At 54.0% G+C, this 12838-nt stretch overlaps 1 protein-coding gene across 1 annotated transcript; it reads right to left on the reverse strand.

Annotated features, from left to right (window-relative positions):
* Window positions 1-2728: 2728 nt before the first annotated feature.
* On the reverse strand, window positions 2729-9297 carry PIANP (PILR alpha associated neural protein). Its single transcript, XM_029205905.1, has 6 exons — window positions 9043-9297; window positions 6837-6896; window positions 6082-6593; window positions 5253-5334; window positions 4239-4460; window positions 2729-3926 (listed from the first exon to the last, which is right to left on the reverse strand). The coding sequence occupies exons 2-6, from the start codon at window positions 6851-6853 to the stop codon at window positions 3905-3907; spliced, it is 855 nt and encodes a 284-aa protein (XP_029061738.1). The 5' UTR covers window positions 6854-6896; window positions 9043-9297; the 3' UTR covers window positions 2729-3904.
* Window positions 9298-12838: the final 3541 nt, after the last annotated feature.

A 12838-nucleotide genomic window follows, 5' to 3' on the forward strand; every position in this document is an offset into this window, starting at 1 on the left:
ATAACCCCGATAGGAATAACTGTAATGCCAAATTTTACATATAATGAACATAAGACTCTGAAGACTTAAGTGATTTTCCCCAAGGTCACAGCTTCCCCAGGAAGTAGCAAAAGACACCTAAAAATAAAAATTCCAATTAAATGTTTAAATAGAAGATATGTATTTGTATCTTTTTTAAAGCGTCCGCTCTCTTTATCACATTTTGGGACTCTGTAACCTGTCTGTGTCAACCCAATAGTGACACAATAGGATAAGGGTCTTAAGGGCGCAGATGTGACCAGACGTAGTTACTGTATGGGTTAGAGATCGATGATTTGAGAAACCTTGACTTTGGGGGCAGAGATAGAAAAGTGGGAGCAAAATGGTGGTAATCACTGTAAGTTCTGGTTCTCTTTCTGTTCTTCTCCTATTTACAATAACTGGCACCCCCCCGGGCCTCGGTGTCTCCAATTGTCAACCCTGCTGCTGCCCTTGCTATAAGAAGCAAGTTTTAGTGCTTTGAACTCCTTAGAGAAAAGCTTTAGAGAGATAAATGTGGGGCGTAGGGGGAGGAGGGCTGTTAATTTTAGCCTGGGGTTTTCCAGCTGGCACACTGTTTCCATCTTGAATCACTTCCACACCCTGCGCTCTGCCTGGGAGATCCCTCCTCCTGGGGGCTTCCCCACTCCCTGGTTTGGTCTGAGCCACAATGGTAAGCATTCCAGAAAAATGCTTAAGAGAAGCCTGGCTTAGTCATTTGATGCACAGCTCAGGAGGCAAAGAAAGCATACAGATGAGAGATGCGGGTCCCAGTAGTGATGGGTGGCCTCCAAGAAGCAAAGGGGTAGTATGGCCACTGTTTGTGTTCTTGGTCTGTGACTAAGCAGTGACTCCTTTGCCACTTGGAGCCTTCTGAGGACCTCCCGAGGCCCCATAGTTTCAGTTTCAAGACTACATGAGATAAAGTTAGGATCCTTCCCCAGGGCCTCCTGACTCTTCCTGGTTAGCATTACAATGGGATTTAGTTTGGGATCATTCCTTTAGGACAACTCAGAAGACTCGGACATCTTTCTCCTCTGTCTCTCCCTGCCATCTGACTTTCCATGGGGAAGGAGGGCATTTAGGGAGAAGGAACAGGTAAGAATTTCCTGTGTCTTGCTGGTATATTTTATTTAAATTTAGGGAAACAGCAGTCTAATGAGGTGATAATTAAGTCCCTCTTCATTAGGGACCTTCATGTGTGCCTTTTGCATATGGATGAGCCCTGGGGTCACACCGCCCCTCTGAAGAGGAAGGTGATAAGAGACATGTGCTGTCTGGGCACTTCAGCTCTTCCCCTTCTGCGCCTCCTCTTCCCCCCAACCCCCACCTGACAAGGACTAGATTCCTGTGGGGAAGGAAGGGAAAGGGTAATGAGGCTTCCTCTCCCGTCAATCTCCTCCCCCCACCCTCCTCCTCAGGTCCGTCCCTCACTGCCTCCAGCCCAACCCAGCAGCACCTCTTCCTGCACTCTCAGGTCTCATCCAGCCCTCTCCCTTCCACCAGCTTCAGGCTGGGGTCTCTTCAGGTCCCACTGGGTTGACGCTGAGCCCGCCTCAGCAGAATGTTTGCCTCGCACCTCTGCTTTTAGCTGGTTCATCACTCCTTGGCCCGGATCTGCTTCTTTCTTCTTTTTCTTAGGGAGTCTGATGACCCGAACCCACAAACAGCTCTGATCCTGAGAAATACACTCCCTCCACCTTGCTCACTGTTGTGTGCTTCGTGGACTCAGCCACACTTCACTTGAGTACACAGTAAAGCGCCCCAACCCCTAAAGCACCCACCTACAGATCCATAGACATTCCTGATTCTAACTGCAAAAATAAATACATGGAGGCCAACACAGGCCAGGGCAGCCCCCCCTCTTGCACGTGACCATCTCCTCTCCTCCCTGGAGCGCCCCCATTTCCAGGGAGCAAGTGGGGCACAGATGGGGGTGTGGGGAGAAATGGGACCTGGGTGGTTACCATGGCAACAGAACCTAGCAACAGCTGAGAGGCTGCCGTGTGGGTTTTTGCAGGGCTGTTACGAGAGCCAGACCTAGAACTGGGGGCTCAGAGGTGACTGATCCCAGCTGGGCAGCCCGCTTTCCCTCCTCCAAACGCACCCCTCGATTCCACGCCCACACCCCAGCAGTGCCTCTCAGAGAGGGCAGAGCGGGGAAAGCTAACGAGAGCTAACCGCGGGGCTTCTGGGGGCAGCTGTGGGCGGGGGCGGGTGAGGGAGCAAGGCTGCAAATAAAGCAAGCAGGGCAGCCAGCCTCTTTACTGCGGCTCCCTCTCATCGCTTGCCCGTTGCTCCATTTTTTCTTCTCCTTTTGCCCTTCAACCTCCATGTGTCTATCAGCGCTCTCCTCTTCCTTTTCTTGCTTGCGCCATCGCCTGTGCTTCTACGTAAGTTTCCCTTTTCTTCTACCTCCTTTTTCGTGGTCTCTCTTGACCTTCTCTAGCAATTAACAAACCACTCTTCCGGTTTCTCTCTTGCTCCGGCTGCTCCTTGTCAAGACTGCCCCCTTCAGAGTCTCTTCCTTCCATTCCATCCCGAGTCAAAGCCCCCGAATCCCAACCCCGGGTCAGAGCAGGCCAGGTCACATCGGGTCCGGAGGGGTTACCCGCACCCCCCCATCCTTCTTTTCTTCCCTCTTAGCTGCCCATCGCCCCTCCTCCTCTTCTCTCTGTGGGGCTCATAAGGCAGAACCAGGGGACTCAGGTATCTTGCAAAGGCTTTATTTGAAAATTTTGAAACTTACATCCCACAAGAATTCAAGATTATCACCACAAGAAGAAAGAGATAATACAAAAATATATATCACAGCATAGGAGCCAGGTAAGAGAGGGAAGTAGGAAGGAAGGTGGGAAAGCCATGAGAAGTCAGGACAAACCTGGGGGGGGGCGGTGCAAAAGGAGGGAGAGTGGAGGAACCAAGGAGGGAGGGAGGGAGGGAGGGGCGGATTGGGAGGCAGAGCTCCCGATGGCCTTGAACCAGCTGGCTCCGGTCCCTGGCAGCCTAGGTGGAGTTACGGAGGCCCTCAGGGAGGCCGGCAAGTGGAGGACTGGCTCAGGGGGCTCTGAATTCCAGAGTGACACACACAGACAGCCAGGACAGACGAGACAGAAGGACTTGGGAAGCAGGGGAGGGCACATGGGAGCCCCTTTCTCATGTAGTGCAGCGGGTGACTCCCCAAAAGCCATCTCCCAGACAACAGAATTTAGCAGTGGAGGGGGTGGGAGTTTGCGCCCTCAGTACTCCCATTCCCACAGGGAGCCCTCGGAGCAGGATGGGGGAGACAACGAAACACGTGACGCGGAGCGGGATGGGACCGCGACAGATGGAGGCCCATGGAGCCCCCAGCTCACCTCCCACCCACCTCCGGGGCAGCATGCAGGGGCCACAGAAACTCAATCAGTGAGTGTTCATGAGGCGAGAGTGTGAGCATGACACACAACGCCACAGCGCGGGGCCGGGACATGCACACGAGAGTCCACGGGAGTCACCCACTGACCTCTGAGTGATGGGCCACTGAGTGATGGGGTGGGACGGGGGAGAAGACAAAGGGAACAGTGTGAGACGAAAGGGAGGACGTGAGGGATCCGCGGAGGGGAGAGACGTGGCTAGGGAGACTGGCCGTACAAGAGCATGAGTGTGTGCAGTGGCTCGTGAGGGGAGAGGTGAGTGTGCAAGGCTCTCATGTGAGTGTGCCAGGGCGGGGCCGGGGGCCAAAAGCCACAGATATGTGAGGCCCCCACCTAAAGGAGGCTGAGCAGGTGCGCTCACCCGCGGGCTAGCGAGTGTTCCGAGGCGCCCACAGCCGCCCTGCCCTCAGCGGGATGGGGGCTGTGCCGGCCCCTTGGCCCCCTGCTTGGTGGCAGCCCAGGCTTGGGGGGGATCACAGATTCACCAAGGGAATCCTGAGAGGAAAAGGGAAAGGGCACCGTCAGGAACCAAGAGGCAGGCCAGAATGGTGAGGGCAGTCCAAGAAATAAAAGGGATCAAGTTTAGGAGGGCAGAGTTGGAGTTAAATGGCAGCATGAGAACAGGACGCAGATCCACAGACAGCGGGAGATGGAAGGGTGCCCCGGTGAGGAGGGGTCCAGTCTCCCGGGGTGGGGGGGCAGGTCTGCCTCCTTTCCACCCGCCCGGGAGGGAGCGCCCCAATCCCACAGTCGCAGCCCCGAGGTGCCTCCCCTGCCCGCCCTCCCAGCCCTCTGCCCTGCCCTCACCGGTTCAGCTGGAAGGCTGGAGCCCCCTTGGGCTGGGGCATCCCAGGCCGGGGTCCCCCTCGGGGCTCCTCGTGGTCAGGGGTGGGGGTGGGCGAGTCCCCGAAGGCCCCCAGCACAGTGACCCCGGCTGGGGACAGGTCTGTCAAGGGCTGCTGGCTCTCCTCCTGCCTCAGGGCACCTTGCTGCCCAGAGGGCCTGCGCCGCTTCTGGCTACGGTCCCAGCTGGTGCCCCGGAAGGAAAGAGGTTCTCACACACTCAGGAAGCCCCCAACCTGGGCTTCCAGCGCTGGCCACCCCTAGCCTCCCTCAGGCACCCGCAACATCCTACAGCAGAGAAACCAGCCTCTAACAGGTCCCTAAGCCCCGTGTCCTGAGACCGCGTCCACAAAACCACTTCCTCTCCCCGCCAGGGGGCTCGGGAATCTAAGCCACCCTCTCGCCTGGTTCAGATCCACAGAATGAGTAGCTCCTCCCCACAGACACACAGAGTCCCCCAGAACCGCCTCTCCCCCACGCACACCCAGCAGAGCCATTTCAAACCTCTGCAGCAGGCGCCTGGCAGGTTTAGTTCTGGTTCAAAGTCAGCTAATGACCTGGACGCCTGAGTCTAATGATTCTTGCAGTAAAGTGGGAAGGACTGAGCGACCCGATATTAAGTGTGTGCAAAGGAAGCTCGGATTTTTCTCCCTCCTCCCCAGGCAGCCTTAAGAAGGGGCTCTGCAGAATGGGTCGTGCAGGATACGGGGACAAGGGCTGGCCACCAAAGCCCCCGTGCACACAAATGACTCCCCCCCTCTCCCATCACCTTTGTGTTTCCCCAGAAGGAATCTGCACTCATTTCTCAGAGCTTCCCCCACCCGAATCCTTCCTACCTTTTCCCAAAATCTTGCCCTAACCCACCACTTCCTATCCCACCGCCAGCAAAACCGCCGCCCTGGCTCCTTCCCTCCTTCCAGCCAAATGTAGCCAAACACTGATGGGATGCCAGCATCTCCTCCCCCCACCCCAGCTTACCAGAACTTGAAAATGATGCCAGTGGCCACGAGAACAATGATGACGGAGATGGTGATTGTGACATAGAGCTGAGGGTCCACACCTGCTTGGGGTAGGGAGAAATTTTTAGGGAGGCTTGAGGTGGAGGGAGCTGAGAGAGGCTGGAGGTTGCGTTGGAGCGTTGCCGTTTGAAGCCACATTGCCCAACTCTTTCTGCTTCTCTGGAGCCTCCCCGCTTTATTTTTATCATCGGCTTTCCACAGAGTTTTCAGCTCTTTTCCTCCCAAATCCTTTTTCTCCACTTCCCCAAATCTTCTGTATATATGGGATGAGGAGGAGGTTCCAAGGTCATAGAGATCTTCTCTCTCTGCACAGAAACTACGGGCTGGAAACGTCCGTCTCCACCCTGGCCCCACCCCCAGACCACTGGCCCCGTCTCAGCGCTCCCTGAGCCGAGATGTCACCCTGAAGGGCTCGTTCATTTCCTCTGCCTGGAATACTCCCACTGTTTCCAAGGTCCAGCTTAAATGTCAGTTCTTGGAGGGTGTCCTGATCCCCAGGCAGAAGTAGTCTCTCCCTTCTCTCTCTGCCTAAAAACATGCTGTGCACACCTCCATTAGAGAATTTATTACATTGACTCATCCCCGAGTGTTTACACATCTGTCTTCTCCAGTGGACCTGAGCTCCTCTGAGGCTCAGATGCATCTTCATCTCGGCCTCCCGTGCCAGCGTTAGTGCCCGACACATTTGTGGAAGGAGCTAACAGGCAGGACCTCTGTTGCTTCCTTTAGAGTCTTCAGCCAGCCTCCCCACCCCCAAATCCCTACCAACCTCCCCAACTCCCACTCACCTTCCCCGCGGCCCCCGAACAGGACTGGCCGCAGGGTGGCAGGTGCTTCTCCAAGGCTAAGTCCATCTCCATCACCCCGCATGGAGTCTGAGTTGGGGTGTGGGGTGGCCAGCCCATGCGGGGCTGCGAAACCATAGTCCAGGGGCAGAAATCCAGGATTGGCAGAGTTGGGGTCCCCCCCATCCTCTCGAGACACTGTAGGACCCCACACAATAGCCCAGGGGTACTGGGATGAGGGTGGCCCCTCTTCAAAGCCTGATGGGGTGGCTGGGGGCGAGGTGCCCGGCAGGACTTGCCGACGTGATCTTGGGACCCGCGGGGAGCGGCTTGGTGGAGGTGCCCGCTCCCACACGCACACATGGCGTGGGGCTGAGGGCCCTCCCCGGGCACAGGGGGGCCGGGCTGGGGCTGGTGGGGTCCGAGGGGAGGAGGAGGAACCTTGGGCAGGCGGTGGGAGGGGCAGCAACAGCAGTGGCCAGAGAGGGAGGAGATGGGACAGCAGCAGCACAGGCCTGCAGGAAGGGAGAGAGAGCGGGTGAAACCAAGGCCATCTTGGGCTTATGTGTGCAGAGGACAGGCCGCCTCCTTCCAAGACTCTGTGCAAAAAGTAGGTGGGCCTTGGGAAGACTGGTCTCATTTCCCATCTTCCTAGGGTCTAGCCCTCAGGATGGAAGGCCCCGGGTGGGCCTAGGAGGGAAAGGGCCAAGACCCCAGGGAAAGTGGCTTCCAAGCTTCACCTGCTGGGCCAGACTTACCACATTCTGGACTCCATGTCCGAGATCTTCCTCAGAGATGACCCAGGTTTTCAGCCTTTACTGGGGGAGAGAGGGGTCGTCACATCCCAACCCTGCCCTGAGTACTTCCCCAGCTCATTCATCCACCAACTCACCTCCATCTCCCCTCCCAGCTGTGGCTGCCAGCTATGCTGCTGCCACTCAGGACCCACGGCTGCCTAGCATCCTCTTGCGGGGGGTGGGGAGCGGGGAGGGGAACCCCCAGAGTGGTCCCCTGTCTAGTCCCCAGCCCCTATCTACACAACTTCCCAGGTCTCTGTTACCTCCCCACCCCAGGGTCTACTCTCACTTCTCTGGCTTCCTTCCGTCTCACTTCCTCTGCCCACAGCTCCTAGCTTTTCTTAGATCTTAATTTAGAGCCAAGAACCTTGTGATTCCTTGAGCACCTACCGAGGGAGGGAGGGAGTCTGAGTGGGGGAGGGAAGAGGAAGTCAATCTGAGTGAGTGTGTGAACGTGTGTGGTTGCACAGGGGGAGCATCCCCGCCTGCCCACCCCACTTGTTGTCTGAGGCCTTTCTCTTATGATTGAATGGCCCCAGGAATCTCGTCTTCAGGAGCAGGGGAACAGGAGATGGAGGGATGGAAGGAAAGAGAGAAAGAGAGAGGTGGGCGGGAGGAAAACTACAGAATATAATATTTGCTCAATGTTCCATCATCCAAATGCATAGGTGCCTTCTGAGGGGAGGTGGAGTTGGGGAGAGGCCACCCCCTCAAATGTAGCTCTCCTGGGTAGAGTCCTAGGAGAATCGGGATGGATGGTTTTGAAAGAGGAGGACACGTTCTCAGAGCTGAGGGTGGTGGATCCAGGCTGCGGCAGCAGGCTCCCCAGTGAATGAGGATATGACACTTGGTGTCCTCTGGATTCTGGGTCTAAATCTGGACATTAAACCCTCTCAGAGAATAACAGGGGAGTAGGTGGGAGAGTCTGGGGAAGGGATTGGGGAAGTGGGCTGTGGGGAGAGATGTGAAGGCATGATGGCCTGAGACAGGGAAGGCTGGTGAGGCGTGAGAAGGGAAGAGAAAGGTGAAGAGGAAGCAGATGAAGGGGGCTAGCTAGTCCTGAAAGAATGGACTGGGGGGGTGCAGAGGAGATCAGAGAGTAAAGGTCAGGGAGGGAAGCTGAGAGGGTGAAGCGGTCACAGGAGCGGGGAAGAAGGAGGAAGGGCAGGAGGAGGAGGAAGGAAAGGTCCAGGCAGGATGGGAAGTGGAGATCGTGGAAGGGGAAGGGAGAAGAGGGATGGAGGGGACCAGGGATGGGGAGGAAGGAAGGGGGAAAGGAGAGAACATGGTACTGAGGACAACATGAGACAAGGAAGGGACGGGGGACGGAAAACGGGAACAGCAAAGATGGAGGAGATGGAAATTGTTTCTTCCAGCGGAAAGGGATACGGAGCTACGGAGAGAGGCAGGGATGGGGGCCAGGTGGGAAGAAGGGAGACGGAACCGGGAAAAGAACGATGCTGCAGGGACAGAGGAAGGCGTGTGAGCCAGGGGAGGGGAAAAGGGCTCCCAGGGACGTCTGTGGCCAGCTGACTCCAGGACCCACTCGCCTCTCCGCCTGTGCATCCCACCTCCCCAACCAACGTCATCTCCAGTCCCCGGACCCCGCACCCCTTAGTCACCCCGTCCAGGAAGCCCCAAGTCCCCTGGCTGGCGCGCCACCCCACCCTCCCCTCGCTCCTCACCGACCTGTTGTGCGCAGGAGACGAGCTGGGGGTGGGGCGGGAGCCTCGGGCTGGGGGAACCGGGCCCCATCCCCAGCGCGGCCGCGAGCCCACCCCTCCCACAGGCCCACGCTCCCTGGACAGGGCTGGAAAGCGATAAGGGGGGCGGGGGACGAGGACCAGGAGGTAGGCGAGGGGTCTCCTCGGGCGGGAGCGCCGAGAGCAGAAAGGGAAGCCGAGGCTGGAGGATGCAAGGAGCCGGGGGTTGAGCCCAAGGCGGGAGGAAGGCAGCGGCGGGGACGGCGACCGCTGCGCCAGAAAGGCAGGATGGAGTCGGGACCCGCGGAGCAAAGGAAAGCGTGGTGGGGAAGGCGCGCTTACGGGCTGGAGGCTCGAGCCGGGCGAGGGACCGCGCCTGGAGGGGCGGGGGGCGAAAGGCGCGGAGTCGGGGAGGGCAGGGCCGGGCTCCCTCGGGCGGGGGCGTGGGGGTTCCTCTCGCTCACCTGCATGCCTGGCGCGGCGGCGCGACGGCTGCGGGAGCTCGGGGCTGCGCCGGGCTGGGGGGTCGCGGGAGCGTGTGGGGCACTGGGCATGGTCGGGGGGTTCTGAGGGCAGCGGGGTGCTGTAGAGGGTGGGGGCGGGCGCCCGGGGCGCGGGGCCGCGGCGGCGGCGGCGGCGGCGGGAGATGCTCGGCTCGGCTCGGCTCGGCTCGGCTTGGGCTGCGCTCGGCCCGGCGGGGCTCGGCGCGGCAGCTCGGAGCGCTTGGTCTCCGCCTCTCCCCCTCCCGCATGGTTTAACCCTCCCGCTGCCGCGCCTGGGGAGCCGCGCCCGGCTGCGTCCCAGGTGGAGAATGCGAGAGGGCAGCGGAGGGTGAGCACCGTCCGATTCCCCGGGTTCCGGTGGCGGGCTTCTCCACCCTTCACCCCACCTCCATGGACACCCTTGGTTGCCCCGGTCAATCTCTGAGATTCTGAGCCACCCAAAGCTCTGTGACCCCAACTCTGTTTCGCCCCTGCTGGAGAGTGCTGAGTGCTGGGGATGAGGTCGGGGTCAGGGTGGGAGTGGAGACCTTGGATTATCCCAACAGCTTGATCCCCTGATTCCATTCTGGTCCTGCTGCAATGCATTCTCCCCGAAGCAAACCAAACGATCTTTAAAATAGGTAGACCGAGTTGCATTACTCAGCTTTTCTTGCGCTCAGAGTATCAAACTCCTCACCGTGACTTACAGGGCCCTGTATAACCTGGCCCCGCCCCTCCTAACACTCTTCATGCCCCAGCCACACTGGACCTGATCTATGTTACTACAGTTAGAAGGGCTTAACCTGCCACAGGGCCTTTGCATTTGCTGTTCCCACTGCCTGGAATGTTTTACCCTGGCTTTTCACAATGATTCACTCATTTCATTAAAATTTCAGTTAGATCCAATGTCACCTCCTCTGCGAGGCCTTCCCTAACCTCTCTATCTAAATGGGCTTCCCCTGCCCCCACTCTCATCCTGTCCTACCCGCCCCCACTTCAGGTTACCCTGTTTTACTTGAGTTGTACTTATAGGACATTACACTCTTCTAATTTCCCTTCATCCTCCCTGGCTTTTCCTTCTCCGTCTTCTGCCTGACCTCTAAATGTGAGAACTTGCTAGGGCTTAGTCCTTGGCCCCCTTCTCGTTCCACATTCTCTGTCCAGTGATGTCATCCAGTCCCAGGGCTTAAATACTATGTAAATGTCAGCAAGTCCTAAATTTATATCCAGCGCTCCAGACTCGTTTATCCAACAGCCTACTTGACATCTCCACTTGGATGCCTAATAGCCATATAAAGCTCCTATGGCTCAAATAGATGTCTCGAATTACCACTGCTGCCCCCAACCAATCCATTCCTCTCCCAGTAGTGTTCCCCATCCGGGGATATGATGGCTTCTGCTTGTTCAGGCTAAAAACCTAGGAAACATCCTTCCTCCCTTTCCCTTTTCTCACTGATTCCCACCGTGTATCTAATTCATCAGCAAGTCCTGTGAGCTCTGCATCTAAAATATGTCCTGAATTCATCTCCTTCTCTCCATCATTGTTATAATCTTGCTATAATCTTGTTGCTTCTGCCCTTGCCCTTTACAAACTAGTCTTCACAATATCTAGTAATTTTTTTATACAGCAGGTTCTTATTAGTTATCCATTTTATACATATTAGTGTATATATGTCAATCCCAATCTCCCAATTCATCCCACCACCACCACCCCCAACCCCCCGCCGCTTTCCCCGCTTGATGTCCATACGTTTGTTCTCTACATCTGTGTCTCAATTTCTGCCCTGCAAAACGGTTCATCTGTACCATTTTTCTAGGTTCCACATATATGCATTAATATACGATATTTGTTTTTCTCTTTCTGACTTACTTCACTCTGTATGACAGTCTATAGATTCATCCACGTCTCTACTAATGACCCAATTTCGTTCCTTTTAATGGCTGAGTAATATTCCATTGTATATATGTACCACATCTTCTTTATCCATTCCTCTGTCGATGGGCATTTAGGTTGCTTCCATGTCCTGGCTATTGTAAATAGTGCTGCAGTGAACATTGGGGTGCATGTGTCTTTTTGAATTATGGTTTTCTCTGGGTATATGCCCAGTACTGGGATTGCTGGGTCATATGGTAATTCTATTTTTAGTTTTTTAAGGAACATCCATACTGTTCTCCATAGTGGCTGTATCAATTTACGTTCCCACCAACAATGCAGGAGGGTTCCCTTTTCTCCACACCCTCTCCAGCATTTGTTGTTTGTAGATTTTCTGATGATGCCCATTTTAACTGGTGTGAGGTGATACCTCATTGTAGTTTTGATTTGCATTTCTCTAATAATTAGTGATGTTGAGCAGCTTTTCACGTGCTTCTTGGGCATCTGTATGTCTTCTTTGGAGAAATGTCTATTAGGTCTTCTGCCCATTTTTGGATTGGGTTGTTTGTTTTTTTAATATTGAGCTACATGAGCTGTTTATATATTTTGGAGATTAATCCTTTGTCCGTTGATTCATTTGCAAATCTTTTCTCTCATTCTGAGGGTTGTCTTTTGGTCTTGTTTATGGCTTCCTTTGTTGTGCAAAAGCTTTTAAGTTTCGTTAGGTCCCATTTGTTTATTTTTGTTTTTTTTTCCATTACTCAAGGAGGTGGATCCAAAAAGATCTTGCTGTGATTTATGTCAGAGTGTTCTTTCTATGTTTTCCTCTAAGAGTTTTATACTGTCTGGTCTTACATTTAGGTCTCTAATCCATTTTGAGTTTATTTTTGTGTATGGTGTTAGGGAGTGTTCTAATTTCATTCTTTTACATGTAGCTGTCCAGTTTTCCCAGGACCACTTATTGAAGAGACTGTCTATTCTCTATTGTATATCCTTGCCTCCTTTGTCATAGATTAGTCGGCCATAGGTGCATGGGTTTATCTCTGGGCTTTCTATCCTGTTCCATTGATCTGTATTTCTGTTTTTGTGCCAGTACCATATTGTCTTGATTACTGTAGCTTTATAGTATAGTCTGAAGTCAGGGAGTCTGATTCCTCCAGCTCCGTTTTTATCCCTCAAGACTGCTTTGGCTATTCAGGGTCTTTTGGGTCTCCATACAAATTTTAAGATTTTTTGCTCTAGTTCTATAAAAAATGCCATTGCTAATTTGATAGGGATTGCATTGAATCTGTAGATTGCTTTGGGTAGTATAGTCATTTTCACAATGTTGATTCTTCCAACCCAAGAACATGGTATATCTCTCCGTCTGTTTGTATCATCTTTAATTTCTTTCATCAGTGTCTTATAGTTTTCTGCATACAGGTCTTTTGTCTCCCTAGGTAGGCTTATTCCTAGGTATTTTATTCTTTTTGTTGCAGTGGTAAATGGGAGTGTTTCCTTAATTTCTCTTTCAGATTTTTCATCATTAGTGTATAGGAATGCAAGAGATTTCTGTGCATTAATTGTGTAACCTGCAACTTTACCAAATTCATTGATTAGCTCTAGTAGTTTTCTGGTGGCATCTTTAGGATTCTCTATGTGTAGTATCATGTCATCTGCAAACAGTGACAGTTTTACTTCTTCTTTTCCAATTTGGATTCCTTTTATTTCTTTTTCTTCTCTGATTGCTGTGGCTAGGACTTCCAAAACTATGTTGAATATTAGTGGTGAGAGTGGATATCATTGTCTCGTTCCTGATCTTAGAGGAAATGCTTTCAGTTTTTCACCATTGAGAATGATGTTTGCTGTGGGTTTGTCGTATATGGCCTTTATTATGTTGAGGTAGGTTCCCTCTATGCCCACTTT

Source organism: Monodon monoceros, unplaced genomic scaffold, assembly GCF_005190385.1.
Source record: "Monodon monoceros isolate NGI ecotype Baffin Bay Population unplaced genomic scaffold, NGI_Narwhal_1 Super_Scaffold_6, whole genome shotgun sequence".
Lineage (NCBI taxonomy): Eukaryota > Metazoa > Chordata > Mammalia > Artiodactyla > Monodontidae > Monodon > Monodon monoceros.

What these genes read in the sequence shown, in the direction of transcription:
- PIANP (XM_029205905.1), bottom strand. An exon ending in GGCATCATTTTCAAGTTCTG is followed by an intron (nt 4,461 to 5,252) that starts GTAAGCTGGGGT and finishes CCGGGGCACCAG; the next exon opens with CTGGGACCGTAGCCAGAAGC. An exon ending in CCAGCCTTCCAGCTGAACCG is followed by an intron (nt 3,927 to 4,238) that starts GTGAGGGCAGGG and finishes TTTTCCTCTCAG; the next exon opens with GATTCCCTTGGTGAATCTGT.